General features: G+C 39.2%; 1 protein-coding gene across 5 annotated transcripts in view; it reads right to left on the bottom strand.

Moving 5' to 3' along the window:
* Window positions 1-18046, bottom strand: part of MAPK10 (mitogen-activated protein kinase 10) — a 73118-nt gene that overhangs the window by 49518 nt on the left and 5554 nt on the right. For 2 of the 5 annotated variants that reach the window (XM_062493860.1, XM_062493862.1), the window contains exon 2: window positions 13890-14059. In XM_062493860.1, the coding sequence (XP_062349844.1) occupies window positions 13890-14059 (170 nt within the window). Of the gene's footprint in view, window positions 1-13889; window positions 14116-18046 lie in introns of those variants that run through there. The other 3 variants (XM_062493863.1, XM_062493865.1, XM_062493861.1) reach the window with 2 other exon arrangements.

Genomic DNA, 18046 nt, shown 5'->3' with positions numbered 1-18046 from the left:
CACACAAAATCCTTACCTTGGAACACCAAGGTTAGTATTGATGATAAGCCTTAAGACAAACTTCAATCACTGGCAGGAGAGTGACTCCAGGGATCAGGAATGACAGAGAGAGCAATGAGTGTCTGCAAACTGTGAGGAAAAGGCTGAGTATGAAAGTCACTCTTAAATCTCAAATAAGAGACTGGACTTGCATCTAAAAGAGTTTCTCTGGAAACTCTATCATAACACCTCTTGTTCAACTGTGAACTTATTTTTTAATTTATACAGTTTCTTGATTTTATAGCAAAGACCCTAAATTATCCCTGGTCTTGTAATAAAATGATAGCTTTACTGCAACATGAACTCAGAAAAATCCTCAAAGTTTACTACCACGTCTCTGGCAGCTGTGCAGACAGAAAAGGCAGTAAATAAACTCTTTCCCTATAAATTCTCTTTACAGTTAGCTTGACATGGTAAATGTTAGTGCTAAAAATGCCTTTTAAAACTGTAAATAATTTGAAACAAACCTATTTAGCAGAGATAAAAAAAAATCAGTGAATATAAATTCATGACTACCAAGAGACATATGTGATTACAGCTATTTAACAAGGCATTTTGCTGACTTTGACAGGAAAAAAAATGAAACTCCTCCCAGTCAGATTTACACAAACCCAGGTCATCATTCACCTCTAATATTCTGTGTGAGCTCAGACTGTAATCACCAATGAGCAATGATCACTTGTCATGTACTTAGAGGACCAGGCATTCATTTCTTTACCTATTTTGAAAGGAAATGGAAAACATTCTAGTTTCATGTCCAAGTTTCTATTTCAATAGGCACTTAACAAATATTTAAAATTATTCCTCCCATCTTTTTATCAACAGGGAAACTTAGCACTTATCAATACCATTATAGTCCACCCCAGAACAGACTATTAAACTCACAGAAAATGTGTATTTTTAAAAGTCAACTGTTAGAGATGGGCTCTTAGGATAATAAAGGACAAGACAATCTGAAAATCACATTTAACAAGAATGCTAAAGATGGCTCGTCCTCAACCACCAATCACCACCAATATACAGAGTGGAACACCTTCTACAGAAATGCTCAGATACACATCTAAATGGATATGCACAGATAGATAAAAAGAAAAGCATAGATGTATTCATGTATAAATCCTTTCCACAGCAATTTCTCTGTCTTCAAAGGCCTTGGTTTCAGATAACTCACTACTGCAGTTTTGAAGAAGCCATTTATAGGAACGACAAGAGCCAAATCTTTTTCCTGTATCAAGCAAAACTTTTGTAAATGTGGTTTATGAAGCTTTAACCGTAGAATGTTTCCAGTGCTTTACCTTCTCTGTACTTGTGGTCCCCTTTCAGCCAAGTACTCCAACAAAAAAGAGTGAAAATGTTCTTTTGCTTTAAGCAAGCTTTTCTAAGTGTACTGTGGTAGGGCTTTTTTTGGTGGGTTTAGTTTGTTTGCTCCCTACATTGCCCTCATGAATCAGTCCAAATTTTAGAATGAAATTAGACTTTCTCATTCTTAACTTTTAATTTTCTCCTCTTGACATATAACTTCTGAGTTTCTAAAGGCAGATATTTATACAAAGAGTGCATATTCTGCTCTTCAATAGTTACTTTTAAACAGAAAAAGTTATTAGACTGAAAACTCCTCTCCAGAAAGTATATTTAAATAGAGTGAAGGTTTTCCATTAAACAAGTGGAAAAAGAAAATAATTCCATACATGCACCAGGGTGCAGAAAGTTTCCCCCAAGCAGTACAAGTCAAAGGCCACTATAACAGAAAGCCTTTAAATGTCCTTATTAGGTTTGGAAGCAACCCTTTGTGCTGAAAATCAAATAAAAAACCAAAAACAAACAAAAAAAACCCCCTAAATACAGTACGACCATACTGAAGAGTTGCAGAGCAGTTGTCAGGAATGGCTGCTATACTCTCTGTATCAGTTCTATTCCCTCTGAAAATGCAGAGAAATTGAGACAATGTTCAGAGCTGATGCTAAAGAAGACCAGTACAGTTTCATAATGGATGACTGCTGCACTTCTCTTGTTGCCAGTTATGGTTCCAGCTTGTTTTTCTGTGTGTTTCCATCAGCTCAAAGCTCCTTGCAAGCCAGTGGAAACAGATTAGAAAACATAACCAAGCTGCCTCACCAGCTGTAACAGAATTCATCATTTTTCTTACTATCACCAGATTCCAGTTTCACAGAATAAATAAATCAGTTGCCAAGGTTTTCCATTAAGTTCCTCATCACTGCAGAGTTTACTGATTGGGTTCAAAAATGTTCCTTCCTGCACTGCACAGAAACGTGATCTATTTTGTTGGATCTATGTGTTGGAATCAAGTAACATGAGAGAGGACTGAAGTGCCTAAATTGGGATTTGGGATTATCATTCCAGTCCTTGAATGAAAATTCAGCATTGCTGTCAAGATCAATAGTGAATTCTGTAGTGCTGAAACTTCAAAGGTTTGCCACTAAAACTGGAGAACTTTAAGAAAAAATTCAAAAATGTATCTCTATTTTTACATTTCAGTGTTTTATCAGAAGAACAGCTGGTCTCACTCATCCCCTCCCTCGCCCTGCTGCCCAAGCTGCTTTGGATGCAGCCCACGATGTGTTTGTCTCTCTGGGCTGCCAGTGCACTTGGCTGGGTCATGTTCAGCCTCTCACCCACCAGCACCTCCAAGTTCTTCTGGGCAGGGCTGCTCTGGATCTGTTCATCCCCAGCCTGGTCTGATCCCAGGCTTGCCCCAACCCAGGTGCAGCATCTTGCAATTGGTCTTGTTAAAGGTCATAAATCCGCAAATTTGAATTTGATGAGGTGCTTTTGATCTCTTAGTCATTAATGAAGATATTAAACAACCCAGGTCGTAATACAGATCTCTGAGGGGCACCACTTGTCACTGATGGCCATCAAGACTCTGACCTGTTCACCACAATCCTCTGGATGCACGTGTCCTTCCCTCAGATCTATCTCTTCCCATTTTAGAGAGAGGGATGATATGGGGGACTATGTCAAAGGCTTTACAGAAGTCCAGATAAATTACATGTGAAATGCTTCCCTTGTTCCCTGATGGGGTCATTCCACCACAGAATGCCACAGGGCTGGTCAGGCAGGAGTTGCCCTCAGTGAAGCTGTGCTGAGTGTCCTGAATCACCTCCATGTCCTCCATGTGCCTTAGCACAGCTTCTAGGAGGGTCTGTTCCATGATATTCCCAGGCACAGAGCCGAGGCTGACAGGCTGGTAGTTCCCAGGTCCTGCTTTCTGCCCTGTTTGAAGGTGTGTACAAAGTTTTCCTTTTTCCAGTCACCTGGGACTTCACCTGACTGCCATGGATTTTAGAATACCATGGAGAGTGTCTTGGCAACTGCATCAGCCAATTTCCCCAGAACTCTGGGATGGCTCTCATTGGGTCCCAGACACACACATGGACATTCAGGTTCCTCAGTGGTCATAAACCTGATCTCTGCTTACAGTGGGAGGGACTTTGCTCCCCCAGTCCCCATCCTGCTGTCCCTCACTGGAGAGATGTGGGAAGAGAGCTTGCTCCTGAAGACTGAGGGAAAAAGATGAGTTCCTCATCTTCTCTCTGGTAGGGGTGTCTATTACCTGGCTCAACTGCTTACATGCAAACACAGAGTCCAAGCCCATGGTTCATCCAGTCCCTTTCCATAAAGGATTAAACAGTGTCATTGTCATATCCATAATAGTCCAATTTTGAGTCTGTAGTGCTCATTCTTTTTCAACTACTACAGTCATTGCCTAAAATGTCAAAGCCAAGCAGCCCTTTACAGCAAAGATAAACTTGGAAGCAGAATTCATTCATAATTCTAAGGACAGTTAGATCTGAAAAGTTCTCTGTGAAATCTATTTCACAATTCAGTCATGCTGAGAGAGTTCTTATCTGCCAAAATCTCAGATGGAAGAGTCTGAAAAAGGGTGTTTGAGCCATCACATATAAGACAATGTAAAAAAAGCTGCAGGGATAAAGGAGGATAGAACACTTCTTTGTAATAAACATATTTACAACAAAATTTAGTTATCTTTCTGATTACATGAGCTGGTGATGCCTTAACAAGCACCCTTTTGTACCCTACCAGTTATCAGTTGTGTATCATATTGATGCAAGATAAAACTCTTCCCATAGTTATTTTCTCTCGCAAAGACAGTGGGGATACACGGATACAGTGGGAAAGGCAATGTGGAAACAGCTATAAATTCACACATTTCCTGGCACACCACTCAATGGGCTCTGGTTCAGTTTGCCAGGAGATTAAAATATTCTGGAGGATGCTGAGTATGGAGCATGTTTACATCTCATCCGCATGTGCTCTGCTAATTCTTTGCACTTGGCTCTGAAAGCCACTCGGCTGTTCAATACTTTTCTGAACAGAACTGTAAAATAGTACTTTCTGGTCCTGAAGTCTCTTGTCACTAACTCAGAACACAGCCTGCTAGCTGCCAGTAGCTTTTGTTAGCTGCCAGCCTAGGAAATTCAGCCTGGGCAGCAAAAGGCGCCAAGTTTCTTTTCCATTCTGCTTTAAAAGGGCTCTAGACCAATACGCTTTCTCTTGCACGTGAAGCATGTAAGAGATGGTAACTTCATGGTTTCCAGAGTATCCTACACTACTCACTCTTGGTATGCTCAAGGACTTACCAAAGCCAGAGCAAAGTAAAAAAACTGAAGAATGGACCAGAGCTGGGGGTGCTTATCAATATTCAGTGGCAGGAAATGCATGGGCAAAAGAAGCTCGAGTGTGATTTGAAGGTAAACCATATTAAGTAGATGTTAGTCCCACATCTGGAGAATGGGTGTCAGACACTGAATTTGGCAAAGAGATCTGACATTTACTGCTCTGAACTCAACAGGGAATGTAAACTTTGGACAGTTTTCAAGTTTGTTAAGCAGCACAGCCAGAAAAAATCCAGTTTCCTTGTTTAACAGCCGTTTAAAAGACATGGGAAATAATGACACTGAGGCAGATCTGTGCACCTGGCAGAAGCTGACTCCCTACCACATTCAAATTGCCAGTCACGTGACAAACCTGCTATTTTTTGGACCTACAATCTGGAATAGAGACCAGCTACTATCTTACTATTACCCCCTCACAACCTTGCTTGACAAACAGAACAAAAGCTGTCACTTGGGTGAATAAGAAATGCTATTTCATGTTTCTTGCTGCATTTCTCAAATGATTAAAAAACAAAATTCAAGCATGAAATAAAAGCGTGCTGCTACCAAGCCTTCACCTACAAAGTGATAATCATGGGAGAAAAAAAGTAAGAAGTTTAACTCTAAAAGGGTACACAAACTCTAGTTTCTCCAAATTAACCCTGCAATCTCTACAAGGCTACTCTGAGCAGATAAAATTAGCATATTTCACCTGCTGCATAACAAGCCACAGTGCCTTTTCTAATGGGAAAAAAATAAAAATGTTAGGTGAACATAGGTAAAACTTTATAAAAGGGAGGACATGTAAACTCATGGCTCAGGCCTGATACTTCAGCTAAGTAGAAAAGGACTGTGGGAAAGTGGCTCAAGTGAATTAGGGGTAGAAAAATAAGTTATATAACCATTACACTTTTCACATCATGGTGTAGGGTGGTTTGTTGAATCACGTTTGTTATGATTTAAAACTATCTAACTGTTAATTGGCTAACTGCTTTAAAAGGCCTGGTTTTTGCAATAAAGGGGCTCTCCTTTGCACCTGCCTGGGGACTCTGCACCGCTACAGACCCTCACCATACAATGAGGTTTTTGAGTTGCCATGTTACACCAGAAATTTCAAGACACAGATGTGTAGACAGGGTTTTAAAACACTGTATTTGAAGCCAGGAAAAAAAAAAGATAAAAAACCAACCAAACAAAGAAAAATCCATACAAATAACATCCACAAACAAAAAACCAAAAAAACCTCCATATCCTATTTTTTCACTTGCAAAGGGACTCTGTATTTGAGTTTTCCTACTTTGTGCTTCCCTTTCTAACTATCTGTCTCTATGGCAGACTCCTGCCCATTCTGGTGAGTTTTCCCACTCATATGCCAGTCATGCCTTGCACTGTTCACAAACTACACCCAGGCTTCACCCAGTATATCTTGTTTCATCCTGTCTTTCTATCTTGTACCAACTTCTGTTAAATTTTTTTGGGCTGTCACCGGTTTTTATGATTGTCTAAGGACACGTCTTGAAGCAAAGCACAATATATTGTTTTCTGTAATGCACAGTGAAAATCTGTAGACTCCATTAACATCAGAGAATAAATACCAACAATACACGTTGACATAGAAAACTGAATTACCTGAGCTACATTTCCTTCCAGACTGGTTCCAGTTTTTCTATTTCTGGTTTCATTGCTTCTTTGTTTTGCTGCCTGCCCTTTTATTTAGGTGCTCTGTCCTATTGCCCTACCTCCCTGATTCCATGTGGCCACAGCCATTCTCCTGTCTCAGGAGAAGCCCCTTGGTCCTAAGAGGGAATAGAAGTGTTTTGTGCATTTGGTCTCATGTGAAACACATGGTGATCAGTGGTGATGATGCAACAGTGTTCATTTCAGTGGGGATAGGATTTCAGGTGAATGTCATGGAAGGATAACCCTGGAATCTGTTAAAGAGCAGCTACAATGCACTGACAGTAGTTAAAGCCAAACCTGGTTTTCCAGGAGGAGCAGAGAGTCTTGAAAAAATCTGTCATAGTTATGACCCAGCACAAATACGAGAAAAGGGAGATCTGTCAGTGACCAAAAGAAAGCATTTGACAGTGCAGGAACAGATATGTACCTGACTTCTGTAAAGAGGGTTTAAAAACATCACTGTCTGATAGCGAAAAGTGTATATTAAATTGAGTTTCTACCAACCAAAACAGAAAGAGCTTAAGTTTCTCAGTCATCGGTTCCTTCCCTGCAGACACAGAATTTACAAACAGCTGACACATTTTTTAATGGCTCCAAGGGGACCAAAGATCCAGCCACAGCTATGAACAAACCTGCTCTATGCCCAAGATTTGTACCAATCCAGCTGAAAACCCTGGCTGCCAGCACTCTCAAATGAGCCTGACCCTGCCTTCACAGTACTGAATTTGTGACCAGGTAAAGGGAGCGCTGCTGCCAGGGTTCACAAAAACAGATTGCACAGAAATGGTTCCTTCACAAACTTACTTACTTTTTTTCCCCCATAAACTTGCAGAGTATAAATATGGAATTGATTTTGCTTGCTTAACTGTTGTAGCCATGGAAACCATAAGGGTTCTTTAAGGAGAAAGGAATGAAAAAAGGACATAGAAATATAGGCAGCGTATTTTAGAGACAGAAGACATGGTTTCTTTGCCAGAAAAGAATACAGTGCCACATTTTATTACATACCTTTTGTGATTTTAAATTTTAGATTTCTCTGTACAAGCAAAGGGAAATGAAACAAAGAAGATAAACATTAAATACATGGTGACTCCCTGCCTGCCACAAATCTCTGCATTCTGATAGAAAACGGACATTACAAAACAAAAACAACAAAAAAATATTGAGAAATATTTTTATATGTCCATTTTGATTTTGTTTGCTTCTTTCTCACTTATAGGTAGTCATAGTAGATAGAAGAAGCTGCAAAAATTAAAGCAAACAATGACTCAAACACAATCCATCTGTCCTATTTTTCAGATGTAACATATAGTTTGTCACATGGCAACAGTTCTCTGTGATCCTAACAGCATTTCCTTCCTTATCCAAGCTCAGTTCTTTGCTGCAAGAGCACTCCAAGACATGGCCTCTTCCTCTCACTCCATATGCAAGCAAACTGTCTCTGGATATGTGCTAATATGCAAATTCTAATAAATCAGATTAAGAAACACAAATCTGACCAACTTAAATAAGCACCCCCACTCTATATTTTGGGGGTCAAAAAAAAGTTGGTTTGGTTTTTTTTGTTGTGTTTTTTTTAAAAAAAAAACAACCAAACAAAAAAACTCCCAAAAACAAACAAAAAAAGGGAATCTCTCAGCACCTTAAAATTCACCTGCTGGTGATCCAGATTCCAAATACAACAGGGAAATTTGCTGTCTCTCTCAAGAATCAAGGCATCAGAACCACAAAGCAGAATGTGCTGCTTCAGATGTGTACCAAATTGATGGGCAACCAAATAGACACAGTTTTTGGTGTTTCAAAGCAACAACATGCCAGAAAATTCAGAGAATACCACAGTGTAACTGCAAACTGGGAGCTGGGGAAAAATCCTGCAGCGTACAAACGAATGAGTGAGGTTTGAAGCTTGTTATGAGTTTGCCTTCTGGTATTTCAACAAAAAATTCCCAAAATGGGGAAAAAAAAATCTGGAAACAGTTTAAACTACTAGTTCCTAGAAGGAAAAAAAAATTAAAAATCATCATGTGTTGCCATTGTATGAGATTATATTAGCACTGGGAAATATGGCAGAATTTGTTTGTACTGTTATGCTTATTTCACTATCAGTACAGCAACAGCTCCCAGTGCAAAGTGACAGCTATTTCCTACATTCCTCTCACAGAACACACCTGTAAAACTCTCTAAAAGTTGTTTTCAAAAACCTCCTTGGGAACAGGATGTCAAAGCACAAGCACACGACAGCATGATGAAGAGAACACTGGCTGAGCTAATGGACACAATTTGAAAAATCTACAACAGAACAGGATCAGTCTGCAGCGCCAGCCAACAGAATGTGAAGCACAAAAAGCCTGCAAAATGTAACTGGAATGAAAGCAACCAAACCCACAACATGTGCTCAGTTCTGGGGCTGACAAAATTAATGCTGCCACTCCCTTCAGGGCCACTGAAATTCTAGGCATATCCAAATACATTGTTCACCCCATTTTGCCTCTGAATGACATGTATTCTTTGTTCTCCTCTTCTGAGGAAAATTAGTGATTAATCTCACAAAGAGAACACCTCTGAACTTCAATGGAACTATGCCAGTTTATACATGCACAAATGCTCATCTCTATCAGGGAATACAGTACTTGAATTCAGTGACACAAAGAAATCAAAACAGTACTAACTGGGAAAGCAGACCACGATGGAGAAAAATATTAAAGTCTCAAGAACTTGAATACACCAGTGTCCAGCTAAAGAATACAAATAAAATTGTGTATCAGCTGTAAGACACTGATATGACCACTATTCTCTGTGTTTTTCCCACTGCACTATAGCAAAAGTATGAGCTTGGAATTGATTATGGTCAGAGGCATCAACTCCTTTCTATAGCTTTTATCATTATTCCCACTGCAATATCCCTTGAGATCCTTATATCCAGTCCAGGAGTCAATGGTGCTACACAAAACCAGAAGGACAGTTGTACAAAAGAACTTAAGTGTTTCTGCATCTTGTAGTGGACAATACCTGTCACCTCCAGCCTTTGAACATTCTGAGAAGTGGTTGAGTCACCATCCCTGGAGGTGTTGGAAAAGATGTGCAGATGTGGCACCTGGGGACATGGATTAGTGATGGACAGTGCTGAGGGAACGGTTGGACTCAGTGATCTTAAGGGTCTTTTCCAACCTAAATGATTCTGTGGTGCTGTGATTACTTTAGGGAAACAATCAGCAGATGCATAAGTTACAACAAGCACCACCATCACCACAGGCTGATCTGAAAGAACTCTGCACTCCATAAGATTCAACCACCAAATTACAATAAAATCAGCAAAGGAGAACCTATGGTAATATTAGGCAACATAGCAAGCTATTTATTGTACTACTGGCTCTACCTATTACAGGGAACACTAAGAGACTCTGCTGAATCCTTTAGGTTCAGGGTCAAAAGTATTATCAAACCACTAATTCAAAGAAAGATATCTGTTGCACATTTCCCAATTTACTACTTCAGGAATATATTTACAGCCTCCTCTATATCTGCAGATGAGGTGTCTTTCTAAATTTATAATGCATTCCCTGCAAAGCTCTCATAAAAGCATAATTCCTTCTCCAATATCCTCCTCTCAGACATTATTCACACAGAAATTTCCTGCATCAACGAGACAGAATAAAGCCCTTCCCAGCCAAGCCCCCTAATCCAGCTGACACATCATTAGACCACAACTCAACATCATGCTGCATGAAAGCTTGTGCTCACTTTTAAGAAAAGACCAAGATAAAGGATTTCAGCTGAAAGGCATCATCAGACCCATTTATTTGATGTTCACCCAGACAACTTTGTTTCCAAAGCTATCACTTTTCTCCTGATGATACAGAGAGATATAGCCACCATGTGGGCATAAACCAGGCCAAATGTCTTCATAAGATACTGGTAAGATTTTAATTACTTGTGTCCTCAAGCCTGTAAGTGATGTCTTCCCTATCTCCCTTGGAAAGCTGGACTTCACCCTTGCTTCTATCATAAATTCAAAAACTGTCAGAGGCCCTTCAAATTGCTTTTGAAATATTTCTGTACAACACCATTTTTCTAGACATCACAGACAGTATCAAAAACATCATAGGCAACATTAAAATGATAGTTTGCAAACCGCAGCAGAAAACCTAGAGATCAATTACCTTGCTTCCAGGCAAGAAGCATTCATCTAAAACATAAAGAAACCCCCACTCCAACATCAGCACATTTCTGTTGATTTTGTGGAACATGAGAATTCCTCTCCATCCACCATCATCCACCATGCACAAACCCAAGATGAAAGTGACCTCTCTTTCTCAGCCCCTTGAAAAATAAGGTAGGTGTCAACTCCCTCCTAGCGCTGCAGAGGGGTATCAGCTACTTCTCTCAGCAGTTTAAGTGGCAGATATCCAATTAAACTCAGAAAACAGTTTTCTGTTTCTAGGACAGACTCAAAGATTAACTAGTGTGGTTACAAGCTGGTGCAGTTTTTACAACTGCAGCTTGGTCTAATAAACTCCAAGCTGTGTTTCAGCGATGCCCCATCGTCACCATGCCTGTAATAACAACATGATAATGATGTGCAAACACACCCTTTATAGGCTTCCTCACAGATGTCAGTGTGATGTACAGACAGCCTACACTTTATTAAAGAGCAGTGTCTGCAGGGTGAAGAGGAGCTTCTCTGCTCAAGAGATTCCAGGCAGTTTGTTTTCTTTCCTTCCTTCGGCTGCTAAAATAATTTTGTGAACATCGTTAACACAAAACCCATTGAAAGAGCCAAAAGATTAATTTCCAAATATCCTGTATGTTCTATGTCTGTAGAAATACCACTTCCTTACTGAGTTTGTAATTATTTCACGTGGGCACAATTATAAGAATCACACCATACGTTTTTTTCTTTTTCATGTAATTCACTAAATTATCATCTCCTGAAGATTTAATATCTTTATTACTTCCATATCAAGAAAGTAATTTTTTCTTTGATGCAATTTTCAGCACAAGCCCGTGGCATCAAGTCCCTACTTCTTTCATAATCACATTCCTTGCTTCCTGTGGCTGCTTCTATTCTATGACATAAATTGTTTTTCACTCACATTCTCCTGCTTATCTTGAAACCTTTTCATCAGACTGTATGAGGAAGATTTCAGTATTCTGCGGCTTTGCCTAGGAACACTGCAACACCTTCCAGAGCCTGAAAAACATCAGGTCTCTCCTCCTAGAAGATGTTAACATTCAGTAGCTATGCTCCAACACTCCATAAAACCAAGTGTTACTATGCACCAAAGCTGTCTCCAGTGGCTGGGCAGTCAGTTGTTCCACTCAGTAACAGGGAGTGTCCTTACCTACAGTTATCCTGAAATAAAATCCAGAAACTGTGCATGCTCTGACAAGACTGAGCCTAAACCCCTCCGTGCCATCCTACCTGTGCCTGCCCTTGGCAGAGGGAACAATCAGAAATCACCCATGTGCCTTCTACATTTCTCCTAATTCTAGCAGCAAGGGACAGAATTGCATCCCAGCTCTGTGACAATACTTGAACAAGCCATATGTATAAACATGAGTATAAACAGAGCCACTGAGTCTGAAAGAAACGATGACCTAGGTTTTCCCCACTATTTTCAGAGGCACTCCTCATGGCTATTCCTTGCAAAGAAACAAGACAAGCAGGGCAAATTACTTCCCCCACAAGAGCAAGCTGTGCTGCATAAATACGCAGGTTTTCAGTATTTTTTTAAGTTAATCAGCTTTTTCTAGATGTAACTCTATTTCCATCAGAATACTTCTAAATAGAAGTAGAAACTTATTCTAATAAAGTTTTCTGCGTAAGCTTATTATTAATATTAGGTAAGGAGAAACACAACTGAAGATGCTTCTCATCATGTATTGTTTTGTCTTAGCTAAACTACAAATATTTATCTCCCAATTGTTTTTTCATTAATTAATCATTCACCACTGATTTTTCATGCTTTGCTGATGGATGGTTTGTTGTATTTCTGGTAAATTATGGCTTATGACGGGCAGCTTACTACGTAACACAAACTAAGAAAAAATTGCCCATTATCTTCCCCATCTATTATCTAATACTTCTATATCTGTATCATCAAAAAAGGCCTTTTATAGCCTCTCCATGCTACTCACCATTTCAGGGGATTTGTGTTAACTTTGGCTTGAACTTGCTTGTTTTCCGATTTGATTTTCTTTCCTAAGAAATTCTTAATTTTTGCTGTCAACTCTTAGTATGAAATTAAAATTCACTGCATGCTTTTGATTTTATTTAGCTTAATTTCTGTATTTTTTTGCTGCTCACAATTGATCATTACAGCAATTCAGTTGCAGAGAAGTTCAATGAAAACTGATTTTCCTCTGAAACAAATAGAGGATAGTAAGGAGGAAGAAAAACTATCTTTGCTTTATATGGAATTGAACAAATAGTGCAAAACTGATTTCAGTAGCACTGAACCCAAAATATGCCTCTTTCCCAAAGCTGTTTTAAAAGCAACCTTGAGTTCTTTTGTGTTTAAGATAAGGAATATGGTACTTGGCCATTTAGGTCAATCTTTGGACTTGCAATGTCTCAAAGTGTACTAAACATTGTAAGTGATGGACTGGGACCTAAGGATGTGCCGTCAGTGTTGTTACACTGTCAATTATGGTGCCAATGCCAGCAATGCATGGAAAAACCATTTGCTACTAGGTTAAAGGAACCTTTTGCTTTACCATTGCCTCCACCTGTAAAGTAACACATATCAAATTCTGAAAAAAACCCCAACCAAACAAAAAAAAAAAAAAAAAACCAAAAAAACAGTGACAGAGATGACAGATGGAATTAAGACTTCACCTCTGACCAAGTTATGGATAAAAAAGATTGTTTTAGTTACCTAAATGCCTCATAATTAAACAGATAACAAATGCCTGCACAGAGATGCTTAAAATACAATCCACAGAAATTTAAAAGCTGTGTCTAAAAACACAGAGACAGAAGCCACCCAGGATTCCACAACTTTTGAGCATGCTAAATTCAAACTGCATTGTTTAGGAGAGCTACTGGATTTTTCTTTTGTTCACATTATTTACATCACTAAAACATCACTTTTAAGAAATAAAGGGAACATTAGCAGTTACCTCGATTAGAAAGGCTTCCACCCTGAATATTTGAGAATGCTATGGGATATGACAAGCTTCTATATTGCTCTCAGTGACTTTTACTGTACAAAGACTAAAATTACAGGCTTTACTTGGGATATTATTTGCACTGCCTCTGGAAATAGTGCCACAGTTGTCAATTAAGATAAGATCTCTCTCCCGCTTTCTTGCTAGTTCCATTTTGCTGTGTGGAGGAACAAACCCAGTGCTATCACTCTCACCAGCTGGGGCATTTACTAGCAAACCACTGGGCTCCTTCTGCCTCAGGATGTCTGTTGCCTGACTGCTATTTTTGCAATTTTAAACAATGGCTGTGGCTGGCAAACTGTGAAGAGATGCAAAATGCCAATTCCGTTTCAAAGCGTCGTCAGAGAAACTGCTGATACTCACCAAACTATTCCCTGAGCCCCAGAGCCAATAGGTTTCAAGTTCTGGTAGCGTTTGAGGACTGTGAAGGTCGAGTCACCAACTTCCACGCTGTAGAACTGGTTGTCAACTTTGCTTTTGCTCATGTTGTAATGTTTGGCAATGTATGACACATCCACTTGTTTCCCGAATCCCTGTTGTATAGAAGAAGGGAAAGGGAGAGGGATTGGTAAAAAGAGAGAAACCAAGGCTGGTAAAACATCAGAATACTGATAAAGTACAGTCAGCCTAATTTTTCAATATAAATTCTCATCATTTTTGGCTCATTTTCATAAAGACTGTATCAAAACTACTTTCATGCTGGAAGTTGCCATAAAAAGGCACTGATTAAAGAAAACCAGTGAATTCTCCAGCTGATGCTTGTGGCACAGTTACTGCCAGCTACTGGTCTCTGCCTGCCATCACTCCTGCTCCATGACTACTGGATGATGTGCTCGTGCTGATTCTTCCCTCGTTTGTTTCGCAATTAATTTAAAATAAGGTGACTTTCATCAGTGAAGAAGTGGGACAAGAGGCACAGGAATCAGGCTCTTCATTATGGATCAGACAGAGCAAGCAAATGTATTCCCACGAGTGCTAAAACTTTCCCTGAGCTGTGATGAAGGTGATGAAGGAGATGAAGACCTTGAGAACCTTTCAACAGGGCTTGCAAAAGAAACAGAGCAGTTAATGAGAAACTGTGATCCAACGTGGCTCAGTATCATGGAGATTCATTCAGAAGCTCTGGAGGTCTTCCAGAGTTCTGGGTTCCTAAGGGCAGGAGGGAGAGTTGCTCTCATGACCTAACAAATGCAACAAAGACCAATATTCATGACACAAAAATAAGAACTGTAGCTAGCACTGCACAGTAGTGCTCCTCCCCAAAACTATGAAATTAAAACCCAATAATTTTTACTAGACTTAAAAAACCCTCCCTCAAATTTGTAAAATTACTATGCAGCATGTTACATTATAACCACTTTATGACTACTGCTGAGCTCAGTTCCCTATGGGCTATGGAGAAAATTTATAGTAATTTGAGATAAAAATCAGAATTAAGTGCTTGTAATTTAAGATTCTATAGTACATGATGCTGAGCACAGGACACAAAAGCTCAACATATTATAACGGATCTGCCCTAAAAGAGTTGACAGTTCAGTTCTGGAAGTCAAGACATGCCCAAATGCATTCTACAAAGGATGAACAAAATCAGCTATGCCTCTGTCTATGCCTTTTTTTTTTTTCTTTTCAGTGCTCCCAAACACAACTTATAAATTTTCTTATTTGTTCTCTTATAAATTTCTTTCCTCCAAAAAATCTGATAATGTATTACCATGTGTTTACAACGTGTTTATGGACTACTAAGTTGAAATTTGATGGAGCTGGGAAAAAGTAAAGTTGATTTTGACTACATTACTCTTTCAATTAAAAAAAGACATCATTCCAGTGTTCCAAAACACTGGCCATTTAAAACAGGTTACTGACTTTGCAAAGAATTTGGATTTTAAGGTTTGCCTTGGAAAACTTATCGTTATTTTTCTGTCCATTTTCTGACTGGAAGGCTATTTGGCACTGGACAGCATCACCCTAAACACCTCATTTACAGCCTTTGAAACATTTTAATAAATGCAGCTCTTCCTTCAAACACAAAGTCTCATCTCAGGAGGCCAAGTGGAAACTTTGCATTAACTTGTTCATCAAACACTGTGAAGGGGAGAGCAGGGGAGGCCTTGCCCTATTATAGACACTGACACAGTGCTAAATTGAAGCTTCCAGAGACTGAAATGATTCCAAAAGAGCTTTGCATTTTTCTCATTGGAAGACAAACAGGCTGCACCTGATTCACACAGTGTAGCCTTAGTCTTAAAACATCTTCCATTCAGTGAAGAGAGATGCATAAATTTGGCTGTTCTGCTCAGGTGTTGATACCAGACCTGGAATTGAGAGGTTTTTTGGGTTTTTTTAATAACGTGCTTCTGATTGACAGGAATTTCACAGCTCCCTCTGGCTAGACAAACACGTTTGGAGCGTGTTTTTTTCCTGATGTCACTATCAGAACAACACAGGAAATATCCAACATTAACACCCATTACTCTGAAACCAATGTTTATGTATAAAGTGTCAGCATAAAAATTGCATTCCTGAGTGATCCTGACTCACAGCCAGCTCCTCTGGAAGTACAGATAGAGTGAATTTTTTAAACAAATGGATGACTGTGTTGAGGCTTGGATGAGCCAGGCCTGACACAACTTGTTTGTGTCCTTGCTCCCAAGACACCTGACAGCTCATTGTGTGGTGTGGAGCTCCAAGGGAGCACATATTTGATCACTCTATAGTGAGATATATAGAATAAAAAATTACTTGCTTTTAAGTTAGCCTGACCGTGTGAACTGCTAGCCTCAGGAAACTCATGCTGCATACAGTGGGATTTCTGAACATCTGTGGTTCCAGCAGCTGGTTCTTTTAAACCCAGAAATGTCTTAAAAATCAATTAAAACAGCTCAGAGGAACCACTCTGTAGTACCTCAGTTATATGGATAATTATTATATCCAATTGCTTCAGTCACAGCAATTAAAGTTGGGGACCCAGAAGACTACAACTGATAAGAAAACTCAAATGTCCTGATGAGCAGCTCTGCTCCACACAGCACAGACCATTCCTATGACAATCTGCTCCTAAATGTGTGTGAAAGGGAAAACTAAAGACTCTTTTATTTTTCACTGAATATTTTTTTCTTTTTAGAACAGTATCTTTTTCCTTAAAATCTGTGCCCCATAACATCTTTGATATGAAACAAACATGAAGCATTACTTCCAAAATTCAAGGCAGGCTGATTTAGTTTGAATTTTACTTCAAGCAGAATGCTTCCTCTGAGTGACAAAAAACCTTCAGCTTTGTGGACAGGCCAAGGTCCAGGTAATCTACTAAGTTGCCTCCTCACTTTAAACCCACACTGCTAAAAAACTACAAAAAATGCCCTACTCTATATTTTCTAATTTTTATCAAAGCCTAAATAAGCAAAACAAAGGCATACTAAGGTTACTAAAGCCCGAAGCACTGCTTACTTTCATAACAGGAGATGAATGATATAACTATCCCTGTCATGATGCTGACTTATATTAAATCCCTAAGTCAATGAATTAACAGCATTATTAGATTAATCACATTTGATCAGATCCCCAAGCCAAGCTGACACATAATCAAGAATCATCTCTGGTTGATTCAACAGTCACTTCCTAAGGAGGACAAGGAAATAGCAGTTTTGTTTCACTCCAATATTAAGGTAAAAAATCTTTTCCTTTTAGCAAGGAAATTCACACTCTTTATAGAGCATGTCAATGTTAGTTTTAGTTTCAAACCTTGATGAAAAGGTTCTTCTCCAAATCTTCAAATTCTCATAGCTCATCTTAAAGAAGCCTACACACTACATTTTGCTCTTCTCCTGTTACATCCTCAGTGCTCATTCAAACCCTTTCCAGGAGCCTTGGTCTTGTTACAGATATTAATATTCCCCCAGATGCCCCCTTGTATGCCACTAAACTATTTCAGATTCAGGTTTTACTGCACAATGCTTACAAGTCCTGTACAGGCAGCTTAAGTTAAAGCTTCTGTGTGGCACCAGAAAAGAACCCAGGGCTAGGAGTTTCCAGTATACACCATTCTGTAGATGTACCTAACCATAAACTCCTTTCAAATGTGACTGAGAACAACATCGTAAGGATTAGCACTTCATTAAGGAATACACGGGGGAAGGAAGTTTATAGATACACATTGCAATCAGGATATCACAGTAAAAATGTGTAGGTCTCATATAGTAAAGTGAATTCCAGTGAGTTAATAAATTTTCAGGTGAACTTCAAATGAACTTGGGCAAGCTACAATACTGAGGCCCCAGATTAACAGTAAACATTGCAGGTGTGAAACATCTAAGTTTCTCAGACCTCTGTGTAAGATGAAAGATTATTCCTCAGAGCCAAAGTATGCATGGAAATGCCATTTGTTCTTAGTTTCCATAAACATTTGGACAAATGAAATTACACTACTTCAACGCTGATAGGAACTTGGCTTTCATTTCATACATACAAAAATGCATGAACCATTATTTTCACCTTTCAGTACCTAATTGAAAAATTCTAATGCA

This window comes from Cinclus cinclus, chromosome 5 (assembly GCF_963662255.1).
Source record: "Cinclus cinclus chromosome 5, bCinCin1.1, whole genome shotgun sequence".
NCBI classification, from domain to species: Eukaryota; Metazoa; Chordata; class Aves; order Passeriformes; family Cinclidae; genus Cinclus; species Cinclus cinclus.
This window is presented reverse-complemented; position numbering and strand designations above follow the sequence as displayed.